Source organism: Dermacentor variabilis, chromosome 2, assembly GCF_050947875.1.
Source record: "Dermacentor variabilis isolate Ectoservices chromosome 2, ASM5094787v1, whole genome shotgun sequence".
Classification (NCBI taxonomy): Eukaryota; Metazoa; Arthropoda; class Arachnida; order Ixodida; family Ixodidae; genus Dermacentor; species Dermacentor variabilis.
Window position 1 is genome coordinate 102,417,269 of NC_134569.1, and position 18,603 is coordinate 102,435,871.

General features: G+C 44.2%; 1 protein-coding gene across 1 annotated transcript; it reads right to left on the minus strand.

The window, feature by feature from the left end:
• Positions 1 to 365: 365 nt before the first annotated feature.
• Positions 366 to 17,895, minus strand: LOC142572429 (uncharacterized). The gene is made up of 8 exons (XM_075681531.1): positions 17,606 to 17,895; positions 14,000 to 14,128; positions 13,655 to 13,744; positions 5,773 to 5,845; positions 2,272 to 2,337; positions 2,162 to 2,194; positions 2,013 to 2,072; positions 366 to 1,921 (listed from the first exon to the last, which is right to left on the minus strand). The coding sequence occupies exons 1-8, from the start codon at positions 17,773 to 17,775 to the stop codon at positions 656 to 658; spliced, it is 1,887 nt and encodes a 628-aa protein (XP_075537646.1). The 5' UTR covers positions 17,776 to 17,895; the 3' UTR covers positions 366 to 655.
• Positions 17,896 to 18,603: the final 708 nt, after the last annotated feature.

Consider the following 18,603-nt stretch of genomic DNA (forward strand, 5'->3'; position numbering starts at 1 on the left):
TCCGCCTGGGGGAAAATAAGCTAACTGCTTAGAAAACAAAAGAATATTTCTCCTTCATGTCCGACAGCACAGTGTCTCGTTGGGCAGCGCGGAAAGTCTCGAAATCGGCGTATCAAATCATCGTTAGCAGGCTAACGATGCCCGATGGGCATGGTACGGAAAGAGTTAATCTGGAAATGTTTCTTGATAGCAAGTACTTCTGCAGCTGTCACATTCGTCATACTCAGTAACATTAGTGCATGAGCATTTATTTTATGTTTTGTGCTTGGTAACTTTTCTGCAAGAAATTCTTGCGTATCACTCCTTTTGGTAAAATTTATCATGGAACAATTAAGCATTCAAGGATGGCTATAGATATTACACTGTAGACGAGCACTGCAATTTTATTGTACAATGTCACATTAAACAGAGGTGAGAATAAATAAATCGAGATCATTGAACTGTGACAAGTTAAAGCTTTCATATTTCACATGTTGTTCTCATATGATGCACAGAACTGAGAGACACAAGGCACAGGAAGCTGCTGTATAATTATTGTGTCTCAGTGCTGTGCATCATATCAGAGCAACATGTGAAATATGAAAGCTTTAACTGGTCACAGTTGAATGGTCTTGATTTATTTATTATAAGAAAATACTAAGTTTAGGCGACATGATCACTGCTTTTTTAAAATGCTGCCCTGTAGGTTTGCCAGAATGCAAATGACATGAACAATTCGGTCAATTTTATCTTGAAGATCAGATGAAAGTGGCAGATTCAGAATGTTAAAAAACTTGAGCCTGTGAATCATTCGGTCCACGTGCATACGTACACTGTACACTGAATAGACTGCATCAGCTCTGTCAGAGTTTGAGCATTCTCCATTTGAAGGTGGAGGCTTGACCAGAATTTCATTTGGCTGTGATAAGCTAGCAGATTTAGCAGACGGTCTGTGAGGGAGAACATCTATGGGATCCAGTGGGGAGGCAACAGCTGTGAACTCATCTAATAAGCTACCTCTGTCACCCGCACTTCTCACAAATGTCAAGGCTCCATTTGGGGCAACTCCAAATAAAAACTTGGCTGAAAATATTCCTTTAGAACAGGTGTAAAAGTCTTGTATCTCCACCGGTGCAGGCTGTGCCACCCGAGCCTCTGTGCAGTCAATGATGATGTTGCAGTTTGGATAGTGCAACTTGAAGTACTCTGGCGCCTTGGAGAGCACATCAGCGCTATGTTGCCACTTTATCCACGAACGTGTTTTGTCAAACAGAGCATTCAGAACACTGAGAAAACACCTTGCTACTGTTGTGTGGTGGATACCAAACAGTGCTGCCAATGAACCGTACGAGAGTCCAGTTTTCAGCTTCATTAGAAAAAGGGTGAGACGGTCAGCTTTGGAGATGTCATGGAGGGTTCTTGTATTGGGAATGATGCTCATCAGAAGTGCGAACATGTTTGCAGTCACTGCACAGAGGCATTGCATAGATTTGTCATCTTGGTGCATAGACTGCGCTCCAACGAAGCATACTGATTTGAGATCTGGTCCCACCGCTGCATTATTAAATGTTACCAGCGGGCGACCACGAGATGCTGCTGCTGCTGACTGTGCTCCAGGGAGACCCACTGACTTGTGGTCTGGCCCCACTGTTGCATTACTGACTGCCATCAGTGAGCAACCATGTGATGCCGTTGACTGTGCTCCGGCAAAGCACAATGATTTTTGGTCTGTTCCTACCACTGCATTACTAACTGCCATCCGTGAGCGACAACGTGGTGGCGGTGGCGGTGCTGCAGCATAAGCTGTATGAGTCTGTGCAGACTGCACTGAAATGTATTTGCACCAAGTCTGTGTGGATGCATTTCTACCATCCGAGACACAGAAGAATGCAAAAGGCCGGCAAGGGAGCTCTCCAGGCTGCAAATATGTCACTGTGCCAATCTGAAACAAGAACAATTAACCATGACAGGTCACAGCATTGTTCAATCAGGCCACGCACAAACAACACCAAGTAGTGCAGGAATTTACATACATGCCGTGTTTTCACTCTACGAGGTACATCCAAATCTTTCAATGGCATCATGGTGCCAACCTGAAATCCATTAAATAAATGATCTTGAAAGTGCGCACCAATGTTTCATTGCAACTAGATGTTAACGAGTTAAACATCCATATGTGTACCTCACGAACTTCAAGTGATGTCATTGTTCCCATCTGAAACACAAGTAAACAATTGTGACATGCAAGTTTTATTTTCTGAGCTATGATCAATGATAAAAGCATTTACATACCTCACATGTTTCCACTTGATTTTTGCCATCAAATTCAATTGTAGGAGAACCTGGACTAGCAGTTGGCTGCAGGAGTAAAAAAGTAGAAGCTTTTGGTCAAATCAGGATTCCAAAATGCAAGAAATAAAGGAAACAAGTGAAAACATCTAAAACCCCAAACTGCCACCCAGACCGACATTACTAAATTGCAAGTCCTGATTCACTTAAAATCTCCATGTAAGCTCCATTCATTTATTTATTCGGCACATTCTTTTCTATGTTTAGTGCAAGCTAATTTTGATGATGTTTTGCCTCTTCTTTGTTATGCTCACATCTTTTCCTCTGCACACAGCTTGCAAGGGTTCCTTGTTGTCTCATGTACAAATTTTTTTACCCACACACTTTGCTATCGCTTATTGCTATCACTCATTTTTGTTGATCATTCAACACAACTACTATCATTGGCTTATTTTGCCCTTGCCTGCTTTTTTTAATCTTTAGCCGGCTACAATATGCTATTATATACTATTTCTATAATATTGTTACGGAAGGATAAAAGGGGAGAAAGGAAGATCGTGAGACTCTGGCTGCTGCGTGTTGTTCGTGGTCAGCCATCTTAGCTACATTGACTCTGCTTGTGTATAAATTGTAAATACAGTTTGTGTATTCTCCCAACATCCCCGTAACATATTGGTGGGTACCACAGCTGGAAAGGCGGCTCCGCAGTGGCCCACCATAACTGTCCCCACCATGAATGACAGTGAGCACGCGGAATGAACATCGTTGCTGCCTCCAACGTCACCATCGCCAGCTACGTTGCTGTCTCCTTCAGTTGTAGTTGTGCAACCTGAGGATCCTGGAACTTTCTACGAGACCGATGGTGCCGACGTTGAGGAGTGGGTGGCTATGTACGAACACATGAGTGGAATCATCAGATGGGACTCTATGCTTATGCTAGCTAACCTGTTGTTCTACCTACGAAGCACGGCAAAGGTGTACGAAAACCACGAAGAGGAGCTAACCAGCTGAGACCAATGCAAAAAGAAGTCGACAGAGTTGTTTGGCAAACCAGCTGGCTATAATATTGCTGCAAAGCAGGAACTGGCCTCCCGTGCCCAATCCCCCATGGAGTCCTATGTCTCGCACATCCAAGATGTGCTGGCACTTTGTTGTAAAGCCATCACGACATGACCAGGTCGGGCACGTGCTGAAGGGCATTGCTGATGCCTTTAATCTGCTCATGTGCAAAAGCTGCTCTACAGTTCATGCTATCATCAAAGAGTGCTGAAAATTCGAGCAGGCCAAAAGCAGACACGTCCTGCAACCATTCGCCAGACTTACCATTACTGCTGCAATGTTGACGTGTGAAGTTCAACCCGCGCAGCAGCATGTGTCGCCATCAGAGGACGTGGTGCGAATCGTTTGACGTGTACTGGATGCAATGATGCCTGCAGTTTTCTGTTTGTGTAGCCCTGATGCTACCTCTATTTTAGTTCCCCTAATACAAGCCATCATTCACCAGGAACCTGAAAACATTGGTCCACATTCTGTCTTTGCTGTCATCAACTCCAGAGCCAACGAGTGCCCTTCTACTATTTTCAAGCCACCCTGTCGCTCCTCTCCGCATTATCGCAATACGACTGAGTGGAGAACTGCGGATGACCAGCGTGTATGTTTCGCCTGTTGCCACATTGGTCATGTTGGCCGATACTGTCGCAACTTGTGGTCCTCAACACCTCACACGCTGACCAACCTGAGCTGTTTTGATGGAAATGCCCGCAATCTTTCGTCCACCGCCGAGTTTAACAGCGCCAACAACTCTGACAGGAACACGTGGTACAGTCGCTCACCATTGCTGCGCACACACCAGTCTCATTCCACTGCAAACATGCCGCCCATCTTCCCGTTCGCCGCAGCCATGTCGCCTTTTGTCCCGTGGCTTTTGGTCCCACCCTTTGGGAAAACTACGAAATGCAGCCGTCGAAGGTGGTGCTGCATTGCCTACTACTGCAGCAAATCCTCTGTCTGTGACCACAAAGAGAAGTGTAATTGCCATTAAAATAGACGGCGTATCTGTCCAAGCACTCGTCGACACTGGAGCGCACATATCTGTGATGAGTGCTAGCCTATGCAGACGTTTAAGGAAAGTCCTCACTCCTGTCCGAGTGGTTTGTGTGGTCAATGGTGGCCTGCTGGTTGTTCTTGGAATGCGTACTGCACATTTAATTACAGCCAACCACCCTACTTCTGTTCTCTTCGCTGTGATCGACAACTGGCTTCATTGCGTTATCCTTGGATTGGAATTTTTATACAATCATTTTGCTCTCCTCGACTGCACAACCGGTGTTCTTCATTTGTAACTGCCTCAACTCGCCGATGCTGCGAGCACCGCCCCATTACACTCATGCTCGCTTCACGATTTGCGTCTGTCACCCGAGGCAGCCACTTACGCCACTTTGACTGCGGAGCCACAGGTTCCTGACAGTGAATATGTGCTTCGCCTTATCGTCGACATGCTTTTGAACCGGAACATTGCTGTTCTGCATATGCTGGTCACGGTTACTAATAACGATGTCGTTCTACCACTTCCGAATTTTACCCTGTGCCCTCAAGTGCTTCCGGCCTGCATGTTCTTCACCACCATTTCTAGTACTTCCGAATTTGACATTGAGAGTATGAATGCCGAGAGTGGTTTATTAGCGCTAAATTGCAGCTCACAGCTCTGGTTCCTTAACGGATGACTTAGCGAAAACGATTGCACCTGACCTCACATCTACACAGAACATAGACACACGTCTCCTGCTCGAATCGTACAGTGACATCTTTGATTTCGGCGACAGGCCTTTAGGCCAAACATTTGTTGTTCATCACCGTATAAACACTGGAGACACGAATCCTATTTGTTGGCGTCCCTATCATGTATCACATGCTGAACGTAGAGTCAACCAATCAGAAGTGGACAAAATGTTCTGCAAAGGGGTCATCGAACCATCAGAGCCCTTGGGCTCCGTCTGTTGTTCTTGTGCATGTTGGTGCTGGTCAGCCACTTAACTACATTGACTCTGCTTGTGTATAAATTGTAAATACAGTCGGTCTATACCCCAACATCCCCGTAACAATATCTATTTCCCTCTCATTACTATACCCTGTGTTTATGTCAAACCTTCACAAAGCAAACACCAATATAACAAGTTATCTAATATAATGAAGTAAATATAAGATGCTTTTTGCCAATATCCCCCCAGCAGGTAAAGAATGCATGCTTGCAACAAATATTGGATATAATAAAGGTATTTTAGTATTGAACGCGTCTTCCTTATAACAAAGTCTGACTGCGTTGTTTTGTTATTTATCGATGCTTCTATATTAACATTTCTTTTGCTTGACTTTCAGCGTTGGTTTTGGCATTTCTGTAGTGACCCCGCTCTACATAATACCATAGTTTAAAGACATTTAGTGGAACTTGAGTGAATAAATGAGAGCACTGCAACATAATTAGTAGTAAAATAGCGAAGCTGGTACCTGGTTGTAATCTTCGTAGTGATTTGCGCTGGTAGACTGCAGCTCAAAGGCACAAGCCTTCCTTTTCTTCAACCTGATGTTAGTGTAAGAAAAGGTGAGGCCAACGCAGTGGTACATGTTACACAAATGCTGCGCCACAATAAGGTGTTTTGCTAAGCATAACATCAACCACACAGTGAAACTAACCTATACACATGAATGTTCAAATGTCGTGCAGTACTCTTTTTCTATTTGAGCATTATGAATGCTTTACAATAATGAGCTTGCACACAGACACATGCTTGAGTGGTCTAGCATATAATTTCGCAATTTTGTGTGTGTTAGAATGCTGTGAATGATAGCAGTCTCAATTACAATTCATGCTTCTGTCACCAACTTTCCAGTTTTATGTGCAAAATGGTGATGAATATTAGTCAGTTAAGAAACTTGGAAACTGGTGAGAACCGGACATCACAGGTATTTGGCCATAGCTTGTTAAAATTATGGGTATTTCCAGAGCACTTATTGCTTTCTTAGAAAAGAAAGAAAATAAGGTTCATTTCCCTCTCTGCCAATACTTAATAATAACAAAAATGATAGAATGGTATAGGCATTATTTCTGGAGTAATTTTTAATAATATCCATAAATTGCTTAATATTTATAACTCAGGGTGTCTGCCCAACTTTTCGTAAGTTCCCTGGCTTTCGCAATGAAAATTAAAGGGGTTGAGACACCAAATTTTGAGGCTATAAAAAGCATGTTGTAGGCTGCTTCCGTATGCAAGGACACCCAGAACGAGGTATTGAACGCTGCAAACATTTCAAAATAATTTTAATTGAGCTCCAAAGAGTCAATAAAAACTCCTTCTCGTAGTCGAGACCCATCGCTAGCGCGGCAGTTACTACGTCACAGAGGAGGAACGAAAATATTGACGTCATAGCACACCAGCACAAAAACGTGACGTATGATGAGTAGCGATGAAATGCCGATTACGGGGCCTGCTGAGCCGAGCAACCGAGCATAGCCTCCACTACGAGCGTGCTACAGGCATATAGAAAACCTTTCGTAATGCAAAGAAGGGGTAAGGCGTGCAGACACGGACACAAGAGGAGAGAAGTGGACAACACGAACGCCGCACGCCGGCCCGCGAACGGCAAACTGCGTGCGGCGAGTTGCCCTGCGGACGGGCCTTTACGCGTTTGAGTGTAACACTAGCCGGCCGACTCCGAAAGGGACCAGGATATGCGGCGTTCGTGTTGTCTGCTTCTCTCCTCGCATAGTCGCGTAGTTCGGCAGCTCGGAGCGGACTCTCCTTCGCTTGGCCTTTCCACGTTACCGGCCCGTCCACGTCACCGGCACGGAAACTCGCCGCACGCCGTTTGCCGTTCGTGGGCCCCCGTGCGACAGCGGTTTTGCTCGCGAACGGCGAGATTTCCTTTCCGTAGAGAGGACGGGCCCGGGACCCATTTGTGCGGCAGCCGTACGGCGAAGCGGCCAATCAGCGACCGAGGAGTGGTCGCTCTCGCATCGACGGCAGCTTCACCACCTCTGATCGTTCGGCGCCGCCGATATCGTCGCTAGGCCTTTTCCGGTTCACTTCAAAGCTAAAGCTTACGGCGCTTCGGAATGAATCACCGACTCTCACAAGCCGCAATATTTTCTTACCGTTGTTGTCGCTCTTCGCAATAATTATAATAATCGCGACATGCACTTCGAATCGCCAGTGGTTGACCTCTGCTGGCAGAGCACGCGTATGCGCGAGCAGACGACGCAGCATAGTTTTACGTCACTATTTCTTGTGGGCCACGTGACCAAGCCATGTTGCGTTTCCTCCTCTGTGACGTCATAGCATCCCCCCGGAGCCCAGAAACCGAAACCGAAATCGCTCGGTATAATAATGCTATTATTAAATTATTTATCGGATATATATGAATCCCGCTGTGTGTATCGTGCTCCCTGAAGCATGACGCAACGTTTGAATCAACAAACGCATGAACGAAAATTTTGATGTCTCCACCCTTTTAAGACTAAAGAAAAAAAAAAGAGAGATGGCAACCGGTTTTTCAGCAGTTTTTCTCACCATGTACAAAAAATGGACAATCCTGAAGAAAGGAGGAAATTTTGCAGCCAACACCAGCGGTAGGAACAATCTACAGTCGAATCTCGTAAATTCAAACACGCTTAATTCGAACTTTCGGTTATTCGCACTTACACTGTGGTCCCGTCCCGTCTATTCCAATGGGCGAAAGCGCCCGGTAATTCGAACGCGCACGCACTTGCGACTGTTAATTAGAACGTGCTGCGCTCCGACAATGCTCTCAGCAGTGCGCCAAATCACGCGAGGGCGCCTCCGACCAGCAGATCCGGTGGAAGCCATAGCCACACAGTGGCAACGCTAGGCCTAGCTACTTCGACATTCGTTGCCAAGCTTCCTGCTGTCCAGTGCCGTGTTTTTAAAACAATTAGCCGATGTTAGCAATTCCATCTTTGTATCCGCGCCAATGGTTTCGGAGCACGGAAAGTATGGCGCATTGCATAATGCTGGTTTTTGAAAGTCAGCGTCGCCCCAGTACAGAAATGTTATGCGGTGAAGCATACCAAAAGTTAGAAGGGGGGCAATCATTACGGGACATGGTATGCTTCCTTTAATCATACACGCGTGCACCCGCCGTCTCCTATCACAGTACGAGCACCGATATGCCTAATAAGTGTACTGCGAGGCCTTTAGAGCTATTTCAGACGTCACTGTGGCGATTTCAGTCCTTGGGGGCAGTAAAACGCACGCATTCATTTTTTTTTTCTGACCGCGCGATTTCTTGGACGCTTCGCGGCCCCTATGGAGTCAGAAAAATCGGAAGTCGGAAGTAAATAAGTCTGAATAAACCTTCTGGAACTTCCCACTCATGTGTTAGCTCAGTTTACATGTGTCACTGCAGGTAAGTTTTCCATTTAATTAGCTTCCTTTAATTAGAACATTTTCGGGCCCTTTCGAGTTCGAATTATTGAGATACGACTGTAATAACAGTTTTCTTTGTGTTTTGCCATTCAGAATGATATCTACTCAGAAAGCAACTTACTCATGGCAACACTAAGTCAAGTATACTGTACCAAGCAACGCACTCTTCGAAGTCACACCTTGGGCACATACTTTAGATGACCTGTGCACCACCTACTACTACAAAGTGATCATTAAGCGTGCCAAACGACAGAAAGAATGATTACAATATATAGTCCATAGTCGTGCTGTGCGAATCCAGTCGGAAGCTTTACACTAGCATGCAAGCTTCTTTTTGTATGCGTGCTGTGTAAGCACGCAGGCAAACCTGCTGATAGCGGGTGAAAACCACTAGCTGCCAGCTATCCAGCTAGATAGAAGCTGCTGCCAGTAAAGCATGGCAGTGTAAATCAGTAGCTTGATTGCAGCAAAGCCTACTGCGACAGTTATTTCGTGAAGCCACTACTAAATTTTGAGACTTTTGGGCATCTTTGCTAGCGCAGAAGGCGATCAAGTCGACAACCGAAGGTGCTTTGTCGAGTGAGATAAAAAGGTTTAAGGCAGTGATAAAATGTTTTAGCTGTGCTGCTGACTGGTAAAATGCTACATTTGCCACATATACAACTTTCCAGTAGAGTTTTACTCTGGACACTATAAAGAAACTCAGATTTATATTTACTTTGGGCTTCAAGTATCCAGCCTACAAATTAGGAGCCCACTTCGCACTTAAAGCCGACTGCAACAAATTTCACTTTGAATTCTTTACAGATGAGTTGCATATACCCCTGAAGCAATCTTGCCATAGATGGTTGCCAGGGTTGGTAAATGCCTGATTTTCTTATTATAAGCCTTTACACAACTAAGCAGATGGCGGGTGCATCTGGTGGTCAGAGAATAAGACGTAGATCCTTGTACTTGCCTCCAAAATTTTTTAGCCTGCCATGCGCCCTGCTTAAACTTGGAGGTCATGTTGAGCAGCCATGTGTTCCAGGTCATGTGCCACTTCCAGTGAGCGGTATGGTTGCATTTATTTCAGTTTCAGTATCAAAAGCGCCTTCTAATACAAATTTTAGATAAATAAATGTAGGCAGTCTCCTGGCTACACTGAAGTAACTTTCACCTCTGCCTGTGAAGATGTGTATACTGTGAAGTGTGCATATACAAGATGCACAGGAACAGTTTACTCTGCAGCTCTTATCATCAACTTCATCATGCCATCCTCTCTTCATCCTATTTCTGTTGCTCTCCCCATCCCCTTCTTCAGTGTGGAGTAGCAGGCCAGAGGCACTTCACTGAGGCCAACCTCTCCACCTTTCTGCTATTAAAGTTCCTCTCTCTTAAACATAAGTCGAAATTCAGTCCTGATATAGGTATAAACCAGTAAAATATCTGTGCTCTGATCAACCAGTTGCATGCAAGGCTTTCACTCCTCTGGTCACAACTTGATATTTTGCAATTTGGCTGCACTAGTTGAACGGTCATTTTTTAATATGATCTTGAAAAAAAGCCCATATGCCCTGTATCCTGAATATCCAATAATCTGATATAAAAATGTGGAATTCACAGAAGACCTTGCATGATAGCAAATTATTAGACATGGTGGATATGGGGCATATAGCCTTTTTACAGCAAAGCTGTCTATGGCTAGAACCTAGCGGATCGCGTCAGCGCGTAGACCAACAATTTTTCATACGTGGGCCGATCCCGAAGATAATTCAATACCGGGTGGAATACCGGGAGGTGAAGCAGGCATTAAGCACTCCCCATACAGGGCCGATCCCGAAGGTAGTGCAATACCGAATCGATCCAAGGCAGAAAATAAAATAAAATTATCGGTTTTATGTGTCAATCATCATCATCATCATCATCAGCCTGGTTACGCCCACTGCACGGCAAAGGCCTCTCTCATACTTCTCCAACTACCCGGTCATGTACTAATTGTGGCCATGTTGTCCCTGCAAACTTCTTAATCTCATCCAACCACCTAACTTTCTGCCGCCCCCTGCTACGCTTCCATTCCCTTGGAATCCAGTCCGTAACCCTTAATGACCATCGGTTATCTTCTCTCCTCATTACATGTCTTGCCCGTGCCCATTTCTTTTTCTTGATTTCAACTAAGATGTCATTAACTCGCGTTTGTTCCCTCACCCAATCTGCTATTTTCTTATCCCTTAACGTTACACCCATTGTTCTTCTTTCCATAGCTCGTTGCGTCGTCCTCAATTTGAGTAGAACTCTTTTCGTAAACCTCCAGGTTTCTGCCCCGTACGTGAGTACTGGTAAGACACAGCTGTTATACACTTTTCTTTTGAGAGATAATGGCAACCTGCTGTTCATGATTTGAGATTGCCTGCCAAACGCACCCCAGCCCATTCTTATTCTTCTGATAATTTCAGTCTCATGATCCGGATCCGTGGTCACTACCTGCCCTAAGTAGATGTATTCCCTTACCACTTCCTGTGCCTCGCTACCTATCGTAAACTGCCATTCTTTTTCGAGACTGTTAAATATTGCTTTAGTTTTCTGCAGATTAATTTTTAGACCCACCCTTCTGCTTTGCCTCTCCAGGTCAGTGAGCATACATTGCAATTGGTCCCCTGAGTTACTAAGCAAAGCAATATCATCAGCGAATCTCAAGTTACTAAGGTATTCTCCATGAACTCTTATCCCCAATTCTTCCCACTCCAAGTCTCTGAATACCTCCTGCAAACACGCTGTGAATAGCATTGGAGAGATCGTATCTCCCTGCCTGACGCCTTTCTTTATTGGGATTTTGTTGCTTTCTTTATGGAGGACTACGGTGCCTGTGGAGCCGCTACAGATATCTTTCAGTATTTTTACATATGGCTCGTCTACACCCTGATTCCATAGTGCCTCCATGACTGCTGAGGTTTTGACCGAATCAAACGCTTTTTCGTAATAAAAAAAAGCGTTTGATTCGGTCGAAACCCCTTTTTCGTATGTGTCAATACAACATGATTATGAGGCACGCCATAGTGGGGGAGTCTGGAAATTCGGACCACCTGGCATTCTTTAACGTGCACCTAAATCCAAGTACAAGGGTGTTTTGTATTGCAAGTGAACAAAGGTGCCTGGATTACCTGGGGTATAGGAGCTGCTATTTTTATACTGGGTGCATTTGTTCTTTATATCTAAAATTGAAAACATTCCCTGCATTCAGCAGTGTATTTACACTTCTACAGGTGGATTACTTGGACAAATGAACATTGCTTGTAGGATGAATTGTAATGCACAACCAGCTTAATTCAAGGCTTTGCTATGCGGATGAGAATGAGGCACTTAACAAACACCCTCACTAGCACGTGCTTTGCTTCTGTAGCTCCCCTTTATGGCCACAGAAAGTTGCCAGCAAGTATAACTATCTGTCATACCTTTTTGATAAAAATTCTGATATTAGCACTGTAGTTAAGACATCTAAAGAATATGCCATGAAATGCATTGGCATTTCATAGCGGTTAACGTCAGTTCAAAAGTCTACCCTCTGCACTGCAGGACAGAACTAACTGGAATGCCAGTGTGTTCAGTAGCAAATTTTCAGTAAGGGAAGTTTTAAACTGGTGCTAATCTCATTCCTGCTAAACGGGTACGAGTTCTTTACTGTCAATGACCATATCTGCAATTGCAACGTTTGCCCTAAAGTGAATAACTAAGGAAATTATTAGTAGAACTTCATTATGATGTAAGTGATTTGTACTTCACCAATTTGTTGTGCAATTAATGTCTGCCTCTGAGTAATCTGCCGGGAAATGTTAAACTGCTCTCCTACCACAGTTAATAAACAAAAACTGCTCGATGTTAAACAATAACTACAACAACCAAAAAAGAAAGTGGCAGACTTCAGTGATTCCTCCAAATCTGAACTCGTTTACTGTGACTGCGGCAGGCCCCCCACAGTGGTCGCCACTTTTTTCTCAAGAACAACCTTTTTTTGCAATGCACAGTGTCATCCTCATCTGCTACAGGATGGCACTGCATGTATTTTTGAGGCTTGCTGTGGCCTCGAAAATACGTGCACCGATGCCACCATTCTCAGACTCTACGCGGGGCACAAGAACCCTGCAGAAAATATCAGGCATTAAAGCTAAAGAATAGGGCAGTCATCAGTACATCTAGCTACCAATTGCACACTGCTGCAACTGGGAGCTGAATTCCGGTGGCAGGGTGCACAAGTTTTGGTTTCTTTTTGCCCTATGGCAAGGGGTGAAGCTGAGAATGAGGTGACCTTAAGTTACATGGTAACATATAGTTTCTAGTCTCGCCAATGTGACTGTGGACGAGTACATGAGTATCAGGAAAGCAGTGGGACTAGGGCCTACATGCGTTAATATGCTATCGAGCAACGGCCTGCATTTATCATTTTGCCTATTAACAACTGTGTTATGCTATTCCTAGTACCCCTCAAGAATGTTATTTTTGTCATGTGCAGCAGTTGAGAAAGTCTTGCTTGCTATTGAAGTGGCATTGTTATTGCCCATTGTTACAGGGTGTGACAGAAACTGTAGTAGAGAACTTTGCCATTTGACCACACAAACAGTTGTCAGTATTAAACTTGCTAGGCATTTATAATGAGTTATTAGCAAGAATAGACACATAATAAAGAGTTACATATGTGATAGGAATTATTTTATATATACTAAGGGTCTCTTGTGGTGATCTTGTTAAACTATGAGCACATAAGTTCCACGTTCTTTCTGGTAACAAAAAGTTTAATGCCTTTATAAGGCAGGGTACCAAAGCATGGCAATGCTTGAAAAATGAGCAAGTAATACAAACCAAATACACACATACACAAAACATTCTAAATAGAAGAAAACCGAGTACTTATGCATTATGCCATGATAGCAGGTGGTGCACAGAGAGCTAGTAATCTGTTTGGGAGTACATACGGCCTACGGCGTCCTTGGGATGCAGGTGCCCATGTCCTTTTCCTTTGCAATTGTGGCTGTGAAACAAGTGTTGGCTTGTGGCAGGGAGACCTGCAGTGGGATGCAAGGTGGAGCAAATGGTTGTTTGTCTATTAAATCAAAGAAGCAAAATAGGTTCAACTGGTTTGTTTCCAAAACATAATTTAAAGTGTTTAAAAAAAGCAATCCTCTGTACAGATTTTTTTTTTATCAACGCGATATTGAAGTGGAAAAAGTGGTAGATGCAACAACAGTGATTGCAACAGTAACGGATCTGCTCGGATGTGCATATGAAGGACTTCAAAATCATTTGCATGTCCCCTGTACCTTTGTTTCTGTGGCTGTGGAAAGACTGATGGATTGTAGTTCGGGTTTCTGGGGTTGTCCGACTTTCTATCTCCAACAAAATGGCGACTGCAAATACGTGAGTTATGATTTGGCTCCCAGTCATCACCCCTGGAAAAGAAATCGCAATAACATTTACATGGCTCAAATTTGTGAAAGAAGGCATTTCTCAAAAGATTACAACCAAATGTAAAGTGTGCATGGGAATAAATTCATTATTTCAAATAAAAAGTATATATTCGGTTCTACTAGGGAATGCAAGGCATATTTAGGGTACAAGAAGAGTGGGTATTTAAGATGCAATAAAATGCTCTGCCATGCAACACCAGAGGTGAAATTAGTACTGCAGCACAACGCATTGTTCTCGACAAGTTTTTGAATGAGAGGGTGTCTCATACATTGCCCAGAAAACTGAAAAATGAATAAAAATACTCAACATCCTAATTCTTTCAGTTGTCAGAGGCTAGATGCAAAGCCCATATCAGACCTCAGCCTAGAGCACTGCATAGGTTGGCTTTTCAGGGCCAGGCCCAGCCGGAGCCCAAAAGTGCCATGCGTTGGGATGCTCGAGCTTGGCCTGGCGATTTCAAACCTGGCTCGTACCTGGCCTGGACCTGAAAGATGCAGGCCTGGGCTGGCTTTGCCTGGCCCAGTTCTGTTCGACCCACTAGCCCTCGAGCTTATACGAAGCTAGGTCGAGTTCTCTGTATTAGTGAAGATACTGTCGGGTAATCAATGTGTGCCGGGCGGTCTTCAAGGCACGTCAAAGCAGTTTCTTGCCCAGTGTCCCCTCTTGCTGGCTACTCTAACCATTAGAAAAATGAACATTCGATTTAATTTCCTAGCTAGCCGTACACACACAGATTATTATTTGAATATTTGGCACAAACACACTCATATGCAATGGACAGTGAGGAAAATAGAAAGGGAGCAGGCTCACAACAGCCACTGAAAGTGACACAACGCCTGCTTATATTAGGGAGGCGGATAAAAAAAGCACATGTGTCGGTCACCATGCTGGTCATTTAAAGTGTGATGTGAAAGCCGTACATTTTCTGTTGTGTGGCAATAAACAGGGTGTCCAACGTAATGTGTGTTAAAATTTTAATGTATGTGGGTGCCACATAGCTAGACAGAACCATGGTCATTTTGCTTGCCGTCACTTGGAAGACAGACTATTTTTTAATATTTTGTCTGATTACATAATTACTCATCATAATTTAATTAACTTCTGAAACATCATTTGAGCAAAATTGTCAATCATAAAATTGTAGGCCATCATAAACCATTCCTGATCCATCTTTCTGTTGCTCTATACATTCTACATAGAAGTTTTTTCCAAGTACTAAAGAAAGCCTGCAAAACACGAGGATGTGCCGTGTGACTAATCATGCAGCAGCACATTTTTGTACCGGGAAATGCCAGTTTTATACCTTTATTCGGCTTCATTATAATGGTGTGAATTTTTCAGTCGACAATATAGGCATCCTTGTTTTGCAAAATGAGCAAATTTGGACTCGTGTCTTATTTTTGTTTCAGTACAGTTCATGTACAATCTAGGCAACAGAGCTTCTTTTCCCCGTCAGATTGGGATATGATCTGCTTGTTGACATAAATTCGCAGGGAACCCATGTAGCGCTAGAAAAACGTATAGAAGGTTGTGAAAACAAGGGTTGAGTCACTTAATGTAGTCACTTAGTAGACAACAATGTTATCACATGACGTAAGATAGATCAGTCATAGAGGCATTGAGTAATCAAGGAGTACAGAACGCTTACGTAAATACCTTGGAAAATATCTACAGAGGTTCTACAACTACCTTAATTCTACACAAGAAAAGCAGGAAGATACCTGAAAGGGGTCAGGGAGACACAATCTCTGCCATGCTATTCACTGTGTGCTTAGAAGTATTCAAGCTATTAAACTGGGAAGGCTTAGGAGTAAAGATCGACGGCGAATATCTCAGCAACCTTCGGTTCGCCGATGACACTGTTCTATTCAGCAACAATGCAGACGAGTTACAACAAATGATTGAGGACCTTAACAGAGAGAGTGTAAGAGTGGGGTTGAAGATTAATATGCAGAACACAAAGATAATGATAAATAGCCGGGCAAAGGAACAAGAGTTCAGGATCGCCAGTCAGCCTCTAGAGTCTGTGAAGGAGTACGCTTACCTAAGTCAATTAATCACAGGTAACCCTGATCATGAGAAGGAAATTTATAGAAGAATAAAAATGGGTTGGACCACATACGGCAGACATCGTCAGCTCCTGACTGGAAGCTTACCATGCTCATTGAAAAGAAAGGTGTACAATCAATGCATTCTATCGATGCTGACATATTGGGCAGAGATTTGGAGACTGACAAAGAAGCTTGAGAACAAGTTAAGGACCGCACATAGAGCGATGGAACGAAGAATGCTTGGCATAACGTTAAGAGACAGAAAGAGAGCGGTTTGGATCGGAGAGCAAACGGGTATAGACAATATTCTAATTGACATCAAGAGGAAAAAATGGAGCTGGGCAGGTCATGTAATGCACCGGTTAGATAACCGTTGGACCATTAGGGTTACCGAATGGGTACCGAGAAAAGGAAAACGCAATCGACGATGACAAAAGACTAGGTGGAGCGATGAAATTAGGAAATTCGCAGGTGCTAGTTGGAATCGGTTGGTGCAAGACAGGAGTAATTGGAGATCGCAGGGAGGGGCCTTCGTCCTGCAGTAGACACAAAACAGGCTGATGATGATGATGATGATAGATAAAAAGTCTAAGCAGGCAAATAATGCTACAGAATAGTGGCTAGCCGCATGTTGGTACAAACACATACCTTAGCAAACATCGCAAATAACGGGACACAGCACCCGTGTCGTGTGCCCCTTTTCTGTGTCTCGTTTTTTGCGCTGTCTGCTAAAGTAAATAATGTTAATAGCGTTAAAGAACGGTGCACACAGTGGGCGCGGGTAATCACTGGTACCGTTTTCTCCGTGACCGAAGAGCGCCGCTAATGTACACGAATCTGTACTATGTATCGCTGTCGTGTCGTGGCCCGCCCGCCTCGACTTTTAGACACATAAACCGACAGACACTACGGACCTAAAAATTGTATAAGGCTGCAGTTTTAATAGTACAGTTTTGTGCAGTTGAAAATGGCATATCCGGGCCTAATCCGGGCCTGTCTGAAGCCAGCCGAAGTTCACAAGCCCGAGCCCGTCCCGTGCAGTGCTCCATCCCACACCACTGATGAAAACTCATAAATCGGAACAAATGAAAGCAGACCCGGAAACAAAAAAAGTCCATCGACAAAGTGAACACAAGCAGCTCCTTGAAAAGTGACGGCATACTTGCGCTATCCTCTCCCACCCCGATCGAGGTAATTTAACACAACACTGTCAAGATTATACGAAGAAAATTCCATAGTGCGCTGTGCGCACATCGCCGCTCATATAAAACTCGGTTCAGTTGTCGCATGAATGCTAGCTTTGCAAAGCGACTTGTTGCACTTATTCCTTCCGCGTTCTTTATCTCAGAGAAGACGTTGCCGTTTCATTCATTTCAGTCACAGTGTCAACACTACCGTGGTACAAACCTGGTCTTGCGGACGGCAGATATCCAAACATTGCGTCGTTCAAGGTAGAAAGGCCGCATCGGGAAGCGGTAAAACTGAATGGTTTCACCAGAACTCGCCGTGTTTGCATAGCTGTTGGTACACCCGGCAACACAGCATGTTTGCCTAGACAAAGATAAGGTCGGAGGCATTATATCAAAGCTAACGAGCCCAACGTGCAAGGCAGTGTCAGCGAAAATCCTATGGTCGAACCATAACCAGCGACCACTGGTTGCGCCCAGTTTTCGAGCCACGCCAACAGTTTAAAGAATTCCCGGTGGAGGTCGCTACTTGCCCAGTTGTGCAGTCTCTTGGCGCGCTAGTGGCGCATGACGGATGAATGGATGGATGTTATGAGCGTCCTCTTTGGAACACCATACCTTTGGGACGGGGCAGTGGGTTGCACCAACGTTGGGTTGCACCACCAATCACTTGCTATTATACTGCCTAATGTCCTACCTAGGTTAAACAATTAAAAAAAAAGACTATGAACTACCACACCCAAATTTTCTGATCCCCTAGTGCGAAATGTGCTTTTGCACGTCTCGATCTTTTGTCGTTTCCCTACTTTTCTTCCACCAATCCTCCAATCGCCTCACTAATGCCTATTGCGGACATGTTTACCACTGTTCCCTCTGAACCCAAGGGCTTTAAGGAGGCCAGTGGTGCCTAAATCGACCGCTGGGTAGACGTCTTAACATTCTAATAAAACATGCTCCATAGTTTCCCTAGCTTTACCGCAGCAAGCAAATGCTTCTTCCTTCTTATATCTCGCTTTACAGGTGCGTGTTCTAAGGAATCCCGATCTCGTTTCGAAAGGTAATGTGCTTCCCTTTGAATTCTCATAAATTGTTTCTTTCCTGATTTCTTTTTTTCCTCTTAAGTAGTTACTCATGGCAGGTTTCTTTTGATGGCGAAGACGATGAGCGCCGTGTTGCAGCCGCAACTACTGTATTTTTCCTTTTTTTTTTTTTACAGCT

Excerpts from the sequence above, each read along its gene's own strand:
- LOC142572429 (XM_075681531.1), bottom strand. The coding sequence starts at position 17,775 with ATGCCTCCGACCTTATCTTTGTCTAGGCAAACATGCTGTGTTGCCGGG. Across the intron at positions 14,129-17,605 it reads TCTGCCGTCCGCAAGACCAG|GGGTGATGACTGGGAGCCAA; the intron begins GTTTGTACCACG and ends TTTCTTTTCCAG. Across the intron at positions 2,338-5,772 it reads ACTACGAAGATTACAACCAG|CCAACTGCTAGTCCAGGTTC; the intron begins GTACCAGCTTCG and ends TTACTCCTGCAG.